This window comes from Anomaloglossus baeobatrachus, chromosome 7, assembly GCF_048569485.1.
Source record: "Anomaloglossus baeobatrachus isolate aAnoBae1 chromosome 7, aAnoBae1.hap1, whole genome shotgun sequence".
Taxonomy (NCBI): domain Eukaryota; kingdom Metazoa; phylum Chordata; class Amphibia; order Anura; family Aromobatidae; genus Anomaloglossus; species Anomaloglossus baeobatrachus.
In genome coordinates this window covers 179,508,273-179,528,205 of record NC_134359.1, presented here as the reverse complement: position 1 = coordinate 179,528,205, position 19,933 = coordinate 179,508,273, and the positions used below count along the sequence as shown (strand labels likewise).

The following is a 19,933-nucleotide window of genomic DNA, read 5'->3' as shown; positions in this document are numbered from 1 at the left end:
CTTTTGTTTTTCTTTGAGTTTTTGCTTTGTTTGGCATTGTACACAATGTCATTTTTGATGAAGAATCTAACCTGTTCCCATGCTACTCTCTTCTCCCCAAACCTCTGTCATCATTATAGATAAGTTCTGCAGAAATTTCTCGCCCTTTTCACTTTCTTATCAATTTAGAGTAAGCCCAATCTAAACCTAATCAGTTCCCTCGAAGCCAACCCTGACCCATCTATCCATCGTGCCAATATTTTTTCAAATTTGATTACGCCATTTCTTTTCCGATATATACTTTTCTCCACATTTATCACCCAATTAACTTTTTTGACATATTCAGATATTGTAGGACTGTGGCCCGAGATCCAGTGTTGAGCGATTAGTTTCCTGGCAATATATAATAGTCTAGATACGGCCACTTTGCCCTCCTCCTCCAAAGGTAAATCCTCCACGTATCCCAGAATACATACAAAGGGAGTTAAGCTCGTCTCTATCGTGTATACTCTATCGATTATTTCTGTCACCTCTCTCCAGTAATGTTCAATATCAGGACACGACCACATCATATGTAATAGATCTGCGGAACATATTTTGCATCGCGGGCAGAAGGGGTCAGTTCTAACTCCAATATCAAACAGGAATCTAGGAGTGTGATACAGTGCCTACAATTAATATTAAACCCCCTGCAGATTTAGCAGGTTTACACATTCGGAATTAACTTGGCATTGTGACATTTGGACTGTAGATCAGCCTGGAAGTGTGAAATGCACTGCAGCAAAAAAGAATGTTATTTCTTTTTTTATTTTTTTTTTTTTTAAATTGTGAAAAGTTTATTCAGAGGGTCATTTATTATTCAACCCCTCAAACCACAAGAATTCTGTTTGGTTCCCCTAAAGTATTAAGAAGTATTTCAGGCACAAAGAACAATGAGCTTCACATGTTTGGATTAATTATCTCTTTTTCCAGCCTTTTCTGACTAATTCAGACCCTCCCCAAACTTGTGAACAGCACTCATACTTGGTCAACATGGGAAAGACAAAGGAGCATTCCAAGGCCATCAGAGACAAGATCGTGGAGGGTCACAAGGCTGGCAAGGGGTACAAAACCCTTTCCAAGGAGTTGGGCCTACCTGTCTCCACTGTTGGGAGCAACATCCGGAAGTGGAAGGCTTAATGGAACTACTGTTAGCCTTCCACGGCCTGGACAGCCTTTGAAAGTTTCCACCCGTGCCAAGGCCAGGCTTGTCCGAAGAGTCAAGGCTAACCCAAGGACAACAAGGAAGGAGCTCCGGGAAGGTCTCATGGCAGTGGGGACATTGGTTTCAGTCAATACCATAAGTAACGTACTCCACCGCAATGGTCTCCGTTCCAGACGAGCCCGTAAGGTACCTTTACTTTCAAAGCGTCATGTCAAGGCTCGTCTACAGTTTGCTCATGATCACTTGGAGGACTCTGAGACAGACTGGTTCAAGGTTCTCTGGTCTGATGAGACCAAGATCGAGATCTTTGGTGCCAACCACACACGTGACGTTTGGAGACTGGATGGCACTGCATACGACCCCAAGAATACCATCCCTACAGTCAAGCATGGTGGTGGCAGCATCATGCTGTGGGGCTGTTTCTCAGCCAAGGGGCCTGGCCATCTGGTCCGCATCCATGGGAAGATGGATAGCACGGCCTACCTGGAGATTTTGGCCAAGAACCTCCGCTCCTCCATCAAGGATCTTAAGATGGGTCGTCATTTCATCTTCCAACAAGACAACGACCCAAAGCACACAGCCAAGAAAACCAAGGCCTGGTTCAAGAGGGAAAAAATCAAGGTGTTGCAGTGGCCTAGTCAGTCTCCTGACCTTAACCCAGTTGAAAACTTGTGGAAGGAGCTCAAGATTAAAGTCCACAAGAGACACCCAAAGAACCTAGATAACTTGGAGAAGATCTGCATTGAGGAGTGGGCCAAGATAACTCCAGAGACCTGTGCCGGCCTGATCAGGTCTTATAAAAGACGATTATTAGCTGTAATTGCAAACAAGGGTTATTCAACAAAATATTAAACCTAGGGGTTGAATAATAATTGACCCACACTTTTATGTTGAAAATTTATTAAAATTTAACTGAGCAACATAACTTGTTGGTTTGTAAGATTTATGCATCTGTTAATAAATCCTGCTCTTGTTTGAAGTTTGCAGGCTCTAACTTATTTGCATCTTATCAAACCTGCTAAATCTGCAGGGGGTTGAATACTACTTGTAGGCACTGTATACTTGGTGAATAACGTACAGGTGTGACAGTCTGTATGCCTCCCTCAATGATAGACTAGGAATTCTTTCTAAAATTTCTACCCATTGGTTGTCCTCAATAGGTCCTATAGCTCGTTCCCATTTTTCTTTTGCGTTTACTGGACAATTCCGGTTCACCAAATATAATAGATCCCAAAATAAACGAGATATCACTTCCACTGAGCCTCTAGAGATTGCTATGCATTGCATGACTTTGTTCTGTTCCAATGCTCTACCCGTAATAGAGATTTCTGCCTGATAGGCATGTCTCAGTTGCAAGTACTCCGAATTCTGGATCCCAAACACCGCTTGCAACTGAGGGAAGCCTCTGAGTTGGCCCTCCTCCATAATATGTGTGAGTCTATTTATCCCTCTCAAAGCCCAGCTCCCAAACCCCTCTAAACGATGCAAGTTAGGTAACCATGGAGTTCTCCATATAGAGGTATATTGTTAGATTCCCTGAATGTCTTGTAGTTTTTTAGTTTTATCCCAACGTTTTTGGATTAGTAGTAGGGTTGGGCAACTATTAGCAGCAGCTCCGAAGCCTCCTGCCTCTAGAACCTTGTATAGACTAGTGGAGTGAAAATATTGTTGTAGAATCGTATACTGTGCCCCCCCCCCTCCAGGGTCCTCCCATCCCCGAATGTGCTGAAGCTGAGCCGCCAGATAGTAAACCCATGGATTGGGTACCACCAGACCTCCACTACTTTTATCCCTCTGCAGGGTCTCGAGCCTAATGTGCGGCATCTGTCCGCCCCAGATCAATTCCCAGAATAATGCGTTTACCTTATGGAAAAATTTTTGTGAGATCCATTTTGGAGAGTTGTGTAGCTTGTATAGTAGTTGGGCCATTCAGATCATTTTGATCAGGTTAGTGCGGCCAACTGCTGAGAAGGGCAGGCGAGACCAGACTTCCTTCTTATCCTTAAATTTCGACAGAATAGGGGTTAGGTTGAGACTCTCATAATCCTCAACACGAGAGGTGACCATTATCCCCAAATATTTAAACTTGGCAACAACCTGTAGGCCCGAGTCTACGTAATTAGGTTAGTTTGTGGTTCCATCCATCGGAAGTAATACAGACTTTTCCCAGTTGATTAATAGACCTGAGTACTTCCCAAATTCTTGTATAACCCCCACTGCCCTTGGCAGTGATGATGTTGCATTGGCCAGAAAAAGGAGTGTGTCATCTGCGTACAACGCTATTTTTTCATCCTGACCACCCCTCCTGAACCCTGTTATGTCTGGATTGGATCTAACCATTGCCACCATAGGCTCAACGGCCAGAGCAAATAGTAAGGGGGATAGCGGACATCCCTGGCGGGTGCCCCTACCTAGGTGGAAAGGAGAAGTAAGGCATCCATTAACTTTGATCCTAGCAGTAGGGTTATTATATAGAAGTCTTACCCAGGGAATAAAATCCCTCCCCAGTCCAAATCTGTCAAGTACTGCCCAGAGAAACTCCCACTCAATAGAGTTGAAAGCCTTAGCGGCGTCTAGGGAGCAAATTACTCTATCCCCTGAGTTATCAACTGGCAATTGTAGGTTGAGGTGTAACCGTCGTATATTCACTGCCGTTGATCTGGAAGGCATGAACCCCGACTGGTCCGAATGGATTAGTGAAAGTATAACCTTATTAAGTCTGGAAGCTAGTACTTTAGCTATTATTTTGATATCTGTAGGTAACAGAGAGATAGGTCTATAAGAGTCAGGGATGAGGGGGTCCTTGCCAGGTTTAGGTATGACAACTATCACTGCTTCTTGCATCGATTGGGGCAAGGACCATTTTTGGCTGCTTGTTGCAAGGTCGACAGCAGCTGGGGGAGCAGGATGTCTCCAAACTTTTTGTAAATCTCTGTGGGGATCTCATCTGAACCCGGTGACTTATTATTGGGCATGGAGGATACCGCTAAATGCAACTCTTCCAGTGTGAGTGGACTGTTTAGGTATACTCTGTACTCATCTGAAAGTGAGGGCAAGGGGATGTCTTTCAGGTAAGAAGCTATCTGTTCCCTATAATATTGCAGTTTAGTACTGTAAAGTTGTTCGTAGAATTCAGAGAAGGTAGCCAAAATTTGGTCAGGTTGATTGACTATGGTCCCGGTTTTGTCCCTTAGCGCCCCCACAAATGTGTTTCCCCTTTGTGCTTTAGCAATCACTGCTAATAAATGACCCACTTTTTCGCCCTCTTCAAAGAATCTCTGTTGTGTAAAAAGTCTTTTGTTAGTGGCCCGTTCCTTAATGTGAGAATCATATGCTTCTTGTGCCTCCCTCCATTCCAGTAAGTCCCGTGTATCCCCTAACAGTATGTATTTCTGTTTTGTCGTCTGGACCCGTTCCTTAAGAAAAATTTCAAATTGTGCCGACTTAATTTTAGATCTACTGACCCCCTGTATCAGTGACCCCCTCAGACAGGCCTTCATGGCATCCCAAACAGTGTTAAGGGACATCTCCCCCGTACAGTTGTCCTGAAAATAGTATTCAAGGGCTAGTTCAACCGGGCCCACATCTATAATCTGTAGCCAAAAAGGATTTGAAGGACCACAAGCTACGGGTACGATCAAGCCCGGGTAAAATATTAAGTCATGTCAACAGTGGGGAATGGTCTGATAAACCTCTAGGAATGTATTCTGTGTTTTCCACCATTGGCAGTATACCCTCCGAGCCCAAGATCAGGTCTATTCCGGACTGAGTGTTGTGTGTTTTGGAATAGCACGAGAATCGCTTGATTCCAGGGTTTCTGATTCGCCACAGATCTGAAAGTGCCAGTTCAGCCACTGTGTCCCCAAATTTGGAGTTAGGATAGTGTTCTAAGTGAGTACCCGCATTGTGTTTGTCACAATATGGGTGAATGATATTGTTGAAATCCCCCGTGCACACCATCTGTACATCGGGGGTCTTGCTAATCATTTCCGCAATTTTGTTCATAACAGTATTATTATATGGAGGCAGTATATAAACTGTTATCAGAAGGAGCTCCTTGTTAAATATTTTACAGTGCACGCAAATGAATCTACCTTCCTGATCTACTGTGGATGAAATGATCTCAAATGGGATTGATCTGTGGACTAAGATACTGACACCTCTGGAATGAGCTGTGTAGGTTGAGTGGAAACAATGGCCCACCCATGAGCGATTCATGTATGCTATTTTGTTGCCCTCCAAATGTGTCTCCTGTAGGCAGATGATTGCTGGAAAGTGGGATTTGACCTGTTCCATTACTGCTACCCTTTCTGTGGGGTCCCCCAAGCCACGGACATTCTAAGAAAGAATGTAAATCCTACCCGCCATCCTGGTGGTATGCATATGTAGTGCAAGCAGTCACACCCGGCAAAGAGTTCCAACCCTCCTCCACCTTCCTGAACCACATGAGAACCATTAGCAGACATAAATATAAAAGCATCATTAAAGCTGCAGAAACATTTCCCCCCCTCCCCCCCCCTCCCCCGCATCTAACAGTTGTCCCACAACATAAACGTTGAAACTGAGGCACCAGTCCATCCTGAAGCCGAAACAAGAGAGACAAAATTCCGGCTTCCCAAAATGGTTTAAGGCAAGAAAAAAAAAAAAGCCTGAGAATGAAAAATGCAGGGAAGTGAGAAAAACAAAAACCGTCTCTGGAAGTGAAAAAGGGAAAGAAAGGAAACCCAAACTCCTCTTCCAGGGAGTTCTGCTGGAACCAATCAATGGGTATCATAATAATTTTATCCACTGGGCCAATCCTTTGTAATCGCAGCAGACAGTCGAGTATTCATCACCCATAAAGTCCTTAAAGGGTTACATATCAACATTGTGGACTTTGCCTGAGCCGTTGCTCATTCATATCGAGCCATCTGAGAGCATCTTTAGGATTTTCAAAAAAAGAATGTCTCTTGCAGTGCAGCCAACCTGAGCTTCCCTGGGTACAGCATGGAGTACGAGACTTGTGCATTTCTCAGGCGTCGTTTGACATCTGTGAATTGAGCTTTTTTTTTTTTTTTTAAATTTCAACTGAATAATCAGGAAAGAAGGATATTTTGTGGCCGTCCACCGTTATAGACCCTTTGTTTATAGCCGCTCTTGGGATCGCATCCCGGTCTCTATAATGTAGTAGTTTCACCAGGACAAGTCTTGGAGGAGCTCCCGGAGGCAGGGGTCTGGTGGGCACTCTGTGGGCTCTCTCTACAGCATACAGGGGGGATAGGACCTCTGCGCCAAATACTTTTTGCAGCCATCTCTCAAAGAATTCTGACGGATTTGTGCCCTCCGGTTTTTCTGGAACCTCTATCAGCCGCACATTGTTTCTCCTCAATCTATTTTCTAAATCATCTGTTTTGTTAAGTAGAAATGCCAGTTGCTGATCATGCCTGTGGGATTCACGGGTAACCTGGGGCATTTTGTCCTCTAAGTCACTGATTCTCCCCTCTGACGCCGTCATGCGGTCGTTCACTTTTTGGAGGCTCTGTTTCACACCTGATAACTCCTCCATGATTTGGCCCATCTGGAAGCTGAGGGATGTCATTGTGGAGCCATTTTGAGCTATAGCTGCAAGCACGTCTTTCAGAGTGGGCTCAGCACCCTGCAAAGTTGTGGCAGGCTCAGGGGGACATTTATTATGCATGGATACAGGGAGCTCCAGCTTGTTTTGCAAGCCTTGCTGTAATAATAATAATGAGTCTGCACTATTTCCTCCTTCCTCCTCCACTGCATTGTGAGGGCTGTGCTGCCTGGAGCTCCCCAGTTCAGCTCCTTCATCCGTGTGTACCGTGGGAGCCCTGCATTTTGTGCCTCTGGCATACTCAGACAGTTTTTCAGCAGCATGCATGGCTGCAGCTCTCCCTACTTTGGAGGTTGGTGTCTGTGTCCCACCACCATTTTGTGCAGTACTGCCGCCGCCTCCTTCTGCCTCCTGCTCGTCCCCCCAGCCATGTAACCATGTAACCTCCGTCCAAGCTGTGCAGTAAGTGCAGGGTGGTCTCTGGTTGCTGCACGGATGATTTTTGTCCTCTCCACGGCCCAGTGGAAGTCAGGATAATCGGCAGTTCCAGGAGCTCTCCTCTTAGCTTCCTCTCACATCTCAGGCCAGGCCACACCCCCCGTTTACACTGTTTAGACACATCAGGGGCTCTGCAAATGCAACATGGCATCCGCTATTTATTCCAATCATATTTGCGTTCCTAAAGTCAAATGGTGCACCTTCCCTTCCAAGCTCTGCCATAAGCCCAAATGGTAAATTTCCACCACACATGGAGTATCGCACTTACTCAGAAGTAATTGCACCACAAAATGTATGCTCCATTTTCTCCTGTTAGTCTTGTGAAAAGGAAAAATTTGGGCTACAGTAAACTTTTTGTTGGAAAAAGTAAACTTTTCTTTTATTTCCTTCCACATTGCTTTAGTTCCTGTGAAGCATTTAATGGGTTAATACACTTCTTGTGTGTGATTTTGAGCAGTTTTTAGAATGGTGTCACTTTTGAGTATTTTCTGTCACTTGGGCTCCTCAAAGTCACTTCAAATGTGATGTGGTCCCTAAAAAAATTGGTTTTGCAAATTTTGTTGAAATAAAGAGAAATTGCTCAGACTTTTAACCCTTCTAACTTCAAAACAAAAAAAATATATATTTAAAAAATAGTGCTAATGTAAAGTAGATTGTGGTAAATGTTATTAACGATTTTGTGTACTATAACTAACTGCTTTAAGATTATAACAATTAAAAGTTCAAAAAGTTCAAAAATTGCACAACTTTGAAACCTGTCAAATGTTTGATTTTTTTCATAAATAAATAATATTGACAAAAATGTACCACTAAGATGAAGTAGAATATGTCATAAAAACAATCTCAGAATCACTAATTTCATGTCATTGAAGCGTTCCAGAGTTATTACTTCATAAAGTCACACTGGTCAGAGTTTAAAAAAATTGGCAGGGTCATGAAGGTGAAAACCGGCTCTGGTGCGAAAAGGTTAACATTAAAAATAGTGATGACAGGCTCTCTTTAGCAAAGCTTACACCAAAATAATAAAAATAAAAAAACATGATTCATATAAGTTTCTGTACTTGCCTTTATTCATATCTTTATTTTTTTTTTATATTTAAACAATTTGTCCATTCAAGATATTTTCTCATTAAAGAATTTAAATCATTGTTTAGATTTAGGAGGAAACGGTTAACAAAAACCCCCCCCAAAAAAACAACAACCCCTATGTACCTACAGATACAGTGGTCCACTGCAGGTGAATAGAGTTGTAAGCCTTTTTGGCTGGATTATTGAAAGAGTGGATACAGGGAGAAAACTAAGTTACAGTCTCCCTGTAGCTGCTTGCTGAAGTCATCAGTGCAGTTCAGGGACCTGAGACAGTCACCACTCACTACACAGTGAGGGCACTGTAATCACTCCGAAGACTGAAAGCCAGCTCAGCAGCATGTGTGTGCAGCATATGTTCTGAGCAAGCTGTCAGTCAAGGAGTGGTGGGCGTGATCACAGCACGCTCTCTGTACAGTGATTGGTGACTGTTACAGCCCCCAAGAATAGGTGAGTGGCTGCTGGGAGAATAGAACTTCATTTTTCCCCTGGAGCTGCTCTTCCAATAAGCCGGCTGAATCGGTTTAAAATATTTTTTTCTTGCTGATTACCATATGTCTGCAGGTAAATAGTGTTTAAGTTTTCAAGTTCCCTTTAAGAATAAAACACATTTCTTATATAGATACTAGCTTTATATGCTAGAGCATATTCTTCACTCATGTCAGGGCTCCACTTATTTCTCATCACTATAAAATCCCTCCTGTCTGTGCTGAAAAGTAAAGCAGGTCGGCAGTATGTAATTGAAATCAAGGGGCTGAGGTAACATTAAAAACACTGATATGTTATAGTGGGTTTAATACAAGGTGTTAGTCATAGCAATCATTGTGTTACATTCATATTTTTATATCTTATCGGGGTACAAGAATATCACAATGTATCAAGACAAATCAAATGCCTTTATCAATGCTCAGGGTCCTGCGTGTTACATGTTCGATCTTTCCGGAGACGTATTCGGTTAAGCTGATTTGATAGTTAGCTAGCATCTTGAGCATCAGGCGCAAGTTCAGCCACCACTGTTCTTTTGGCATCCTGTGTCTAGATGATAAAATTCAAAGAATACACATTAATTTAAAGCACAATGCAAATAAATATATAATGCTATATACAAGATTTTAAATATGGTATCTAAAGGGAACTTGTCAGTTGATTGAGGTCGTCAAAACCACGGGCAACATAAATCAAAGTTTGGCTGCCCAATTGAAGCCAGGTAATTTTTTTTTTAAATGCTCCACTGACCCCAATTATCAATGCTTTCACACCAAAAAAGTGGTATAAACTTTGCATCAAAATTTTAGCAACTTTTGGAATTTTCAAGACAATTTCTCTCAGCTCTACAAAAATGGGTGGAGTTGGAGGTGAATGGGGGCACAGCAGGGAAGTGACACAGCCTCTTATTTAATTCATGATGATCTGTGGTGTTCACCAAGCCAGAAATCTCACGCAAATCCCTGAATAGAGAAAAATGTCTGGCATGTCACACAGAGAACGTCATTCGTCAGATGCTCCAGATGCATGAAAAGGTATGTGCCTCAAAAAATCAGGAGTGTCTGAATCCACCACGCTCCCATCTGCAATACTGACGATGAATTGGGGCCATAGATTAAAGATCCAGCCTGGGACTATAGGGAGAGACGAGATTAGTCCAGTGCCTCCCCAGGCCAGTTTCTTTCCATACCACTATTTGATTGAGAGGTCTCTCTTTACGTACATATGGTAAAGACCTGTCAATTAAATAAAGTAGTGTGGGAAATTCATGGCCTGGAGCAGCGACAAACTAATCTCAATTCTCACTATGATCCCCGGCCGAATGATTAATCTATGAACAATGCAGCCAGGCTTTGATTCATGCAGACTATGGCTTGAGAAGCATGAATCAACTGACAAGTTCCCTTTAACTTGACCTCTTGGTTCTCAGTTTTCTCCTATACTACAAAACATACTCATATTAACTTCATTTTAATACAGCCAGGCCCAGTTTGTGTGTCTGAGATAAAGATATTAGATTGTGAGCAACAGCAGAAAAAGAGGGATGGGACTCAGCACCAATTCTGTATAATAAAACTTGGAATCTTTATTTTCAAAAGTTAAAACGATCACAGGTCATCCAGAGAAAACTCCATGCGGCTTGCCATGCGTCTTGACGCGTTTCGGACAGAGAGGGGGAGTTAAAACCAGTCCTTAATCATAAGCCTTATGATTAAAAACTGGTTTTAACTCCCCCTTTCCGTCCGAAACGCGTCAAGCTGCATGGCAAGCCGCATGGCGTTTTCTCTGGATGACCTGTGATCGTTTTAACTTTTAAAAATAAAGATTCCAAGTTGTATTATACAGAATTGGTGCTGAGTCCCATCCCTCTTTTTCTGCTGTTGCCTTGGATTACGGACCTGCCTGTCCGGGGGACTACGGGCATCCATCCCAGCCTGAAGGACATCACACGGGTGAGCTGAAACCTATAATTTCCTATTAGATTGTGAGCCCTACTAGAAAACTACTAGCCCGAAAAGGGAACATTGACTAGAGAAAGACAGACATTTATAGAAAAATTCTACTCCCTTACTTAGTTATGGAAACTTACTCAAAGTCAGTTATTTTTTTCAGATCACAAACCGATGTAAGTGCTACAACTTTCTTCCTAAGACCTATTACACAGGCTGTGTCCAGAGAATTTGCAAATACACGACCTTAAAGAAATAAAAAAAAGAAGCAATTAAAAATAACCTATCAATTAAAACTTTGGAGCTGCTGTACTGACATTTAGTAGTTGTATTAGAAGACATTCCCTAATAGGCATCAGATACATATTAACCCCTTAACGACCACGGGCAGTAAAATTAAGTCCTAGCGGTTATAGTGTTAATGCCCCATGGCTGCTGCTGGCAGTCGGGGAAGATCGGCGTATATCTCAGCTGATTTATACAGCTGACATGTGTTCCTGCCAGGCACAAGCGGAATCGTTATCCGACCATGCCTTTTAACCCCTTAAATGGCTCTGTCAATAAGTGACAGTGCCATTATTAAAGCATTCATGCTGAAACTTTACTTACAGGCTGATACCGGAAGTCACGTGACGTGATCATGTGACTTCTGGTGGTGTCATGGTAGCACAGGGTCATGTGATGATGCCTGTGCTCACATGACTAAGGTCCTGTAAACAAACAGCCGAGTACTGGCTGTTACAAGAGCTGATCATTTCTCCCGGTTGGAGGTGCAATACTGCTCTGATCGGGAGAAATAAATGAGCAATCAGACTGCTGATCTTTATAGTCCTATAGGGGACCAAGTAAAATAAAAAAAAAAGTTTAAAAAAAAAGTTTAAAAAATGTTTTGAAAAAATAAAAAAAAAAACAAACTAAAAAGGTCAAATCACTTCCCTTTCGCCCTATTGAAAATGAAAGGGTTAAAAAAAAATATACACACATATTTGGTATCGCCACATTCAGAAACACCCGATCTATCAAAATATAAAATCAATTAATCTGATCGGTAAACGTAGCGGCAAAAAAATTCCAAATGCCAAAATTACGGGGGGTTTTTTGGTTGCCACAAATTTTCTGAAAAATGCAATAACAGGTGATCAAAACGTAGCATCTGCGCAAAAATGGTTCAGTGAAAAACGTCAGCAAAAAATAAGCCATCACTGAGCCATAGATCCCAAAACATGAGAACCCTAAAGGCCACTTTACACACAGAGATAAATCTTTGGCAGATCTGTGGCTGCAGTGAAATTGTGGACAATCAGTGCCAGGTTTGTGGCTGTGTACAAATGGAATAATATGTCCTTGATTTCACTGCAACCACAGATCTGCCAAAGATTTATCTCCGTGTGTAAAGTGGCCTTAAGGGTCGTGGAAAATGGGCCAAAACGTATACCACTTTTTCGGACAAACGTCAGATTTTTTTTTTAATTCCTTAGATAAAAGTAAACTTATTCACGTTTGGTGGCTACGAACTCGCACCGACCTGAGGCATTACAGCGACACATCAGTTTTACCATATAGTGAACACTGAATAAAATATTTCAAAACCAATAGTGCAATTGCACTTTTTTTGCAATTTTTCTGCATTTGTTTTTTTTGCCGTTTTCCAGTACACTATATGGTAAAATGCTTGGATTCATTTAAAAGTACAGCTCGTTCCACAGAAAACAAGCCATGACATGACCATATGACCATATGGACTGAAAAATAAAAAAGTTATGTCTCTCAGATAAAAAATGGCGAAAAAGAAAAATGGAAAGCGCAAAATCGGACAATCGTGAAGGGGTTATTGGATTGGTGATGTAACCACTGAAGTTGGCTGGACTGACCCATCAGGGCGTTAGCCCACATTCCAAATCTATAAATCGTTTCAGAAGTCACACATTATATTTGTTTTACATCTTTTTAGTGGAAATTGTCTGCTTAACCAATGTAAAACAAGTGGCATGCTTAGCAAAAGGACTAAAACAAAGGTGTCCGGCTGCAATGGATGGAAACGGTCACCTTTTACACCATTGCTGTTGCATGGAATAGATTAGTAAATGAGATGAAATGGTAAATTGATATATTTGACAGACATTTACCTTTTTCTATAACCATTTAGAACAGGGAGAGGAGAGAAAAAAAAAGGCTACTTTAAGCACAAGACAATTTCGCATTGATAGCTCTGAATATATACAAATGCAAGAATATTGTAAATAAATATACATACACACACACCTCCCAAAATGTTAGGGATATTTGGCTTTCAGGTGATATTTATGGAAAAAGTATAATGTTCACCCTACAGTGATATTTTATCATGAAAGCAGGGCATCAAAGTAGACGCATGTAACGGTTATTTTCTTATCTCAAACTATTTACTGAAACTGCAGGCAACAACAGCGGTGGGTATACCCCCAAGAAAATATCAATGTCTGGTAAGGCATGGCATCCCACTCTACTTGAAGGGCGACCCTCAGGTCATTGAGGTTCTAGGATCCAGAGTTACAAGCCTCTACACGGTGACTTAGCTGATCCAATAGGTTTTCTCTTGGATGCAGGTCTGGAGAAAGTGCAGGCCACTCCATTGGAGGTATCCCAGTCTCCAGCAGCCGTTCCCTAATGATGCAACCTTGATGAGCTGGAGCATTGTTGCCCATGAAGATGAAACTAGGCTTGTTTTTCATGCAGAGGTACAACAATTGGATTAATGTCATTCAAGTTGTAGGGGCTTGTCACTGTACTATTCACAAGGACAAGTATTAACTAGACACCTGTCTACACTAACACCACTACCAAAGGTTGGTCTAGTGACAACGCTGATGCGGCGGCCATAATTTCTGCTCAGCATTGAACAACTTTCATCAGTAAACAGCACAGAGGCCCACTGGTCCCTCGTTCATCTTGAATGCTTACTGGCCCATGCCAGACAATGACGATTGGGCCTGTTGCTGTGGTCAAGTACCCATGCAGGTCGTCTAGCACGCATTTGTTAACAGTTTCAAATGGTCTGACGTGACACTTGGGTGCCTCCAACCTCCCTTAAATGTGCCTAGTTATGTGGAATTCATAATTCGATTTTGAAGGGTATTGTTCACAATGAAGCAGTTATCAGTGTGGGATGTGGCCATTCTAGAATTTGTCCAGTCTCTCTGTATCTCTGTTGCAACTTGCTGATGACACTCTGTGACACTTTAAAGCAAACCAATCACCAGGATTTTCCTATATAAACTAAAGCCAGTGCTATGCTGATGCTATCATGCTGATTCTATACATACCTTTAGTTGTCAGCTCAGATGAATCGTTTTTGAAATACAGGCAAGTAAAGTTACAGAAATGTACAGCTTTTGTTTGGCAGTATCTGCCGAATACCTAATATGTCGGGTTTTGCTATCTATTCCTGCCCCTGTCTGCTGCCTGGCCTCTGTAGATAGCGGTGTGTTAGAAATGCAGCCTATACAGTCTAACATCTACAGAGGCCAGGAAGGGGTGGGAATAGATGGCAAAACCCTACCCATATATTAGCTATTTAGCAGCTGCTGCCAATCAAAAAGCTGTACATTTCTGTAACTTTACTTGCCTGTATTTCAAAAACTATACCTCCGAGCTAAAAACTAAAGGTATGTATAGTATCAGCATGATAGTGCCAGTATAGCACTGGCTTTAGTTTATATAGGAAAATCCTGGTGATTGGTTCGCTTTAAGCTGAGTGGCCACTTTCATCTGAGAACATCCTGCTTGAAGCTTTGTAATGGTAGACCATGAGCCCTCACAGGCAGGGTCCTCTATCCTCCTGTACCTGTCTGTACCTTGTATTGTTTATGATTATTGTACTTGTCCCTACTATGTGTATCCCCTTTTCACATGTAAAGCGCCATGGAATAATTGGCGCTATAATAATAATAGAAAATAATAATAATAATGAGGAGGTACAGTTGATCAATTCAATTGTTAGGTGTGGTCTTGGTCTCATTTTGTCAACATGTGAACAGCATTATGAGGATGAATACCAATTTTAATTTAACCCTGAAATTTATATGGCGATTTATACACCTGTTGTGTATTTTGCCATTAAGCTCCTTGTTTGAGAACAGAAAGTTGTGCAAAAAGTAAACACTGAATAGTTGGACACATGCATTCACAAGATTAGAGAAGGACATTAAGTTCACCTGAAAAGCTTACACTGCATTTTAGGATCATCCTGAAATTTCCACTGGAAGCCAAATATCCCTAATTTATCGCAAGTAGTGTATATATACACATACATACACACATATATACCTATACACAGACAGGTTTATGCAACAATATAATCATAGTCCATGTGGTAGATATGACATGCACAATATCCAGTATACTGCATCAGCCCCCATTGTTAATACACAGCATCTAAGCGATTGACAGCCTGAATGCCTTATCACGATAACATACTTACATATTTGACTTACCGTATTTTTCGCTTTATAAGACGTACTTTTGTTCCCCCAAATTTTGGGGGAAAGTAGGGAGTGCGTCTTATAAGCAGAATATACGGGGGGGTATATTTACACACAGCAGGGGAGGTGGAGGCAGCTCTGGAGCGCTGCTGGGGGCAGGTGAACGCTGCGGGCAGCAGCGTTACATCTCCTTCTCCCGCTCATATAATATACACAGCCCCAGTCCATCACCATGGTGCTGAAACCGCACCGCAGTGATGGGCTGGGGGAGCGGTGCATATTATATGAGCCTGCGTCCCACTGTGATCGCACATGCCCACCTGTGTTAGATATGGCCCCCATACTGCTGCTCATCCTAAAATAAAAAAGCTTTACTTACCCCCTCCAGAGTTTCTACCAGTGTCCCTGCTTCCACTGTGATCAATCACGCAGAGATATCACTGTGCTGTGCCGATCACATGACCGGCACCAAGAACCAGGTAGTGGAGGAACAGAAGCACGGAGGGAGACAAGAGGGAGATCAGCGCTGGAGGAGGTAAGGAAAGAGTGTTTTATTTTACTATGGGCAGCAGCCTGGGGGCGATATCTAACACAGGGGAATGTGAGCAATCCATAGGGGGCCATAGGCAGCACAGGGGAACGTATGCAATCCATAGGAGGCCATAGGCAACACAGGGGAACGTATGCAATCCATAGGGGGCCATAGGCAGCACAGGGGAACGTGTGCAATCCATAGGGGGCCATAGGCAGCACAGGGGAACGTGTGCAATCCATAGGGGGCCATAGGCAGCACAGGGGAACGTATGCAATCCATAGGGGGCCATAGGCAACACAGGGGAATGTATGCAATCAATAGGGGGTACATAGGCAGCACAGGGTAATATGGGCAATCCATAGGGGGCCATAGGCAGCACAGGGGAATGTGTGCAATCCATAGGGGGCAATAGGCAGCACAGGGGAATGTGTGCAATCCATAGGGGGCCATAGGCAGCACAGGGGAACGTGTGCAATCCATAGGGGGCCATAGGCAGCACAGGGGAACGTGTGCAATCCATAGGGGGCCATAGGCAGCACAGGGGAACGTGTGCAATTAATAGGGGGCCATAGGCAACACAGGGGAACGTATGCAATCAATAGGGGGTACATAGGCAGCACAGGGTAATATGGGCAATCCATAGGGGGCCATAGGCAGCACAGGGGAATGTGTGCAATCCATAGGGGGCCATAGGCAGCACAGGGGAATGTGTGCAATCCATAGGGGGCCATAGGCAGCACAGGGGAACGTGTGCAATCCATAGGGGGCCATAGGCAGCACAGGGGAATGTGTGCAATCCATAGGGGGCCATAGGCAGCACAGGAACGTGTGCAATCCATAGGGGGCCATAGGCAGCACAGGGAAATGTGTGCAATCCATAGGGGGCCATAGGCAGCACAGGGGAACGTGTGCAATCCATAGGGGGCCATAGGCAACACAGGGGAACGTATGCAATCCATAGGGGGCCATAGGCAGCACAGGGGAATGTGTGCAATCCATAAGGGGCCATGGGCAACACAGGGGAACGTATGCAATCCATAAGGGGCCATAGGCAGCACAGGGAAATGTGTGCAATCCATAGGGGGCCATAGGCAGCACAGGGGAACGTGTGCAATCCATAGGGGGTCATAGGCAACACAGGGGAACGTATGCAATCCATAGGGGGCCATAGGCAGCACAGGGGAATATGGGCAATCCATAGGGGGCCATAGGCAGCACAGGGGAATGTGTGCAATCCATAGGGGGCCATAGGCAGCACAGGGGAACGTGTGCCAGCACAAGGGGGCTATATTCAATATAAGGGGGCCATATCCAGATTAAGGGGGCTAATTTTAGGATGGGGGGCTATGAGGGACATATACCCTATATGATTTCTTAGACGGACACTGGCATTATAAGATGCACCCCATTTAACATTAAAAAAAAAATTCTCTTTTCCTTCACCAAATTTGGGGGTGTGTCTTATAATCAGGTCCGTCTAATAAAGCGAAAAATACGGTAATTTAACTAGAGTAAATGAAATGATCATGTCCTAGAAAAGCCATACCAGCAATAGTGTTCATAAGCCAAATAACTGAGCTCCTAATGGATAACAAGCAGAGTGACGTCACATTGTTTTCCTAAATGCAGCCACTACTCATCCCATGCAGAGTACTCACAATGGTTATATAGAGGTAGGGCTTGGTAGAGGAAAATATGGAAGTCTGGTTGACATTAAAGTAATCCAAAATATGTTGATAGGACAGACAGAATTGTGCTCTAGTTTATAAACCAAGCCATTATAATAAGAATTAGTTTTCTTCGGTGAGTATGTCCACATTTTGCCCATACATAGGGATCAAATGTCTTGTGTTCTTCATTTGGGAAATGCCCAAGTTGTAATTCAAAACACAGACAATCCTGAACAAGAAGAAATTAATGTCCATCAAGAGAATCATTAAAGACATGAGACTTTCCTAAACATGGCATCATTTCTTAGAAATGTTCCCTTTTTTATTTTTTTTTTTTACAAAAAAAGTAGGAAAACTAAAGAGAAATTAAAGTATCACTCCAGCATTTTTTTCTTTCACCGCTGAAGTAGTGCTTTAAATCTTAGTTCCCTGCTCCCTGTCTCATACTCAGCCACTGGTATCTTTATCTGTTTTCAGCATCGCGCCGGACAGTCTCAGGCAGTTTGTAACCTGCCGTATGCTCCACATTGTTTCACCGAGCAAGCTGGAGGTCACAACTCAATACAAGTCTATGAGATCCTTGTTCTGGCTTTCATAGACTTGTATTAAGCGCTTGTGACATAACTTCTGATTTCCAGACAGTGGAATGTTACGAGCACAAGATGGCGCTGAGGGAGTGGAGCAAGACTGAAAAAACGTGAAGATGCCAGAGGGCGAATATAAGTCTGGGGACTTATATTTAAAACTACCACTTCAGCACTGAAAGAAAAAATAATTGCTGGAGTGGTGCTTTAAACACAACAGAAGTAATAGTCTACTGTATGAACCAACAGACATTTAGGATTAAAATAAATGTTACTTTCAAACCACCTCTTTAAAGGGAATCCATCAACAGGTTTTTGCTGCCTAATCTGAGAGCAGCATAACGTTGGAGCAGAAATCCTGATTCCAGTGATGTGTCACTTACTGGGCTGCTTATTGTAGTTTTGATAAAATCACTGTTTAATCAGCAGTAGATTATCATTAGAGGACTACTTGTCGTGCTGCCAGGTAGTACAGCATATTAATGAGCTCTGTATAATTGCTAGATCTGCAGCAGAGAAAACACTAATTTTATCAAAATGACAGCAAACAGCTCAGTAAGTGACACATCACTGGAATCAGGTTCTCTGGCTCTACATTATGCTGCTCTCAGATGGGGAGCAAAACTCTAGTGATAGATTCCCTTTAACAAACATCATCGTAATCGTTCATATAAAAAGCACAGTGGCAGTAATATTCATGTGCGCCATGAATGTAATGTTTGACGTTATTTCTCAATAATTGAACCATTTACATTCTTATTTTGACTCTTTTGTATCAGCACATTACTGGAATGAAAACTGTCCATGTAATTGCAGTCACAGAAGTTGCACTACAGAGTGAACAGATTGACTTATCCAACAAACCTTTAAAAAGACCTAATTTACGGGACGTAAAATACTATGACCTGTAACAATTGGAAGCGCAGGGAAGGTTAAGGCCACGTCACACTAAGCAACATCGCTAGCAACATCGCTGCTAAGGAACAACTTTTGTGACGTTGCTAGCGATGTTGCTGTGTGTGACATCCAGCAACAACCTGGCCCCTGCTGTGAGGTCGTTGGTTGTTGCTGAATGTCCAGGGCCATTTTTTAGTTGTTGCTCTCCCGCTGTGAAGCACACATCGCTGTGTGTGACAGCGACAGAGCAACTACTAAATGTGCAGGCAGCAGGAGCCGGCTTCTGCGGACGCTGGTAACCGCGGTAAACATCGGGTAACCAAGAAGCCCTTACCTTGGTTACCCGATATTTACCTTCATTACCAGCGTCCGCCGCTCTCAGCTGTCAGTGCCGGCTCCCTGCTCTCTGCACACGTAGCCACAGTACACATCGGGTAATTAACCCGATGTGTACTGTCGCTAGGAGTGCAGGGAACAGCAGGCACTGGCAGTGTGAGAGCGGCGGACGCTGGTAACGAAGGTAAATATCGGGTAACCAAGGTAAGGGCTTCTTGGTTACCCGATGTTTACCGTGGTTACCAGCGTCCGCAGAAGCCGGCTCCCTGCTGCCTGCAGACGTAGCAGAGTACACATCGGGTAATTAACCCGATGTGTACTGTGGCTAGGTGTGCAGGGAGCCAGCGCTAAGCGGTGTGCGCTGGTAACCAAGGTAAATATCGGGTTGGTTACCCGATATTTACCTTAGTTACCAAGCGCATCATCGCTTCCACACGGCGCTGGGGGCTGGTCACTGGTTCCTGGTGAGATCTGCCTGTGTTGTTAATCAAGGTACTCGTTCAGCAGAGCAAGGTTTCCCAAAGGAAATCATTGCAATGCTGACGATCCGTTCCACAACTTCTAAAATGTCCCCTATTCTGTCATTCCACACATGCACAAACACGCACAACCACACACACAAACACACACAAACTCACACAAACACACACATTATATGCTCACCTTACCTTCCGTTCCATCGACGGTCTGCTGGG

The 19,933-nt window shown here is 43.2% G+C and overlaps 1 protein-coding gene across 5 annotated transcripts in view; it reads right to left on the bottom strand.

Moving 5' to 3' along the window:
• Nucleotides 1-8,283: 8,283 nt before the first annotated feature.
• Nucleotides 8,284-19,933, bottom strand: part of PFKL (phosphofructokinase, liver type) — a 300,427-nt gene continuing 288,777 nt past the window's right edge. For 4 of the 5 annotated variants that reach the window (XM_075317820.1, XM_075317822.1, XM_075317818.1 and 1 more), the window contains 2 exons: nt 10,897-11,002; nt 8,284-9,356 (listed from right to left, as the gene is read on the bottom strand). In XM_075317820.1, the coding sequence (XP_075173935.1) occupies nt 9,209-9,356; nt 10,897-11,002 (254 nt within the window). In that variant the 3' untranslated portion in view covers nt 8,284-9,208. Of the gene's footprint in view, nt 9,357-10,896; nt 11,003-17,409; nt 17,651-19,933 lie in introns of those variants that run through there. The other variant, XM_075317821.1, reaches the window with a different exon arrangement.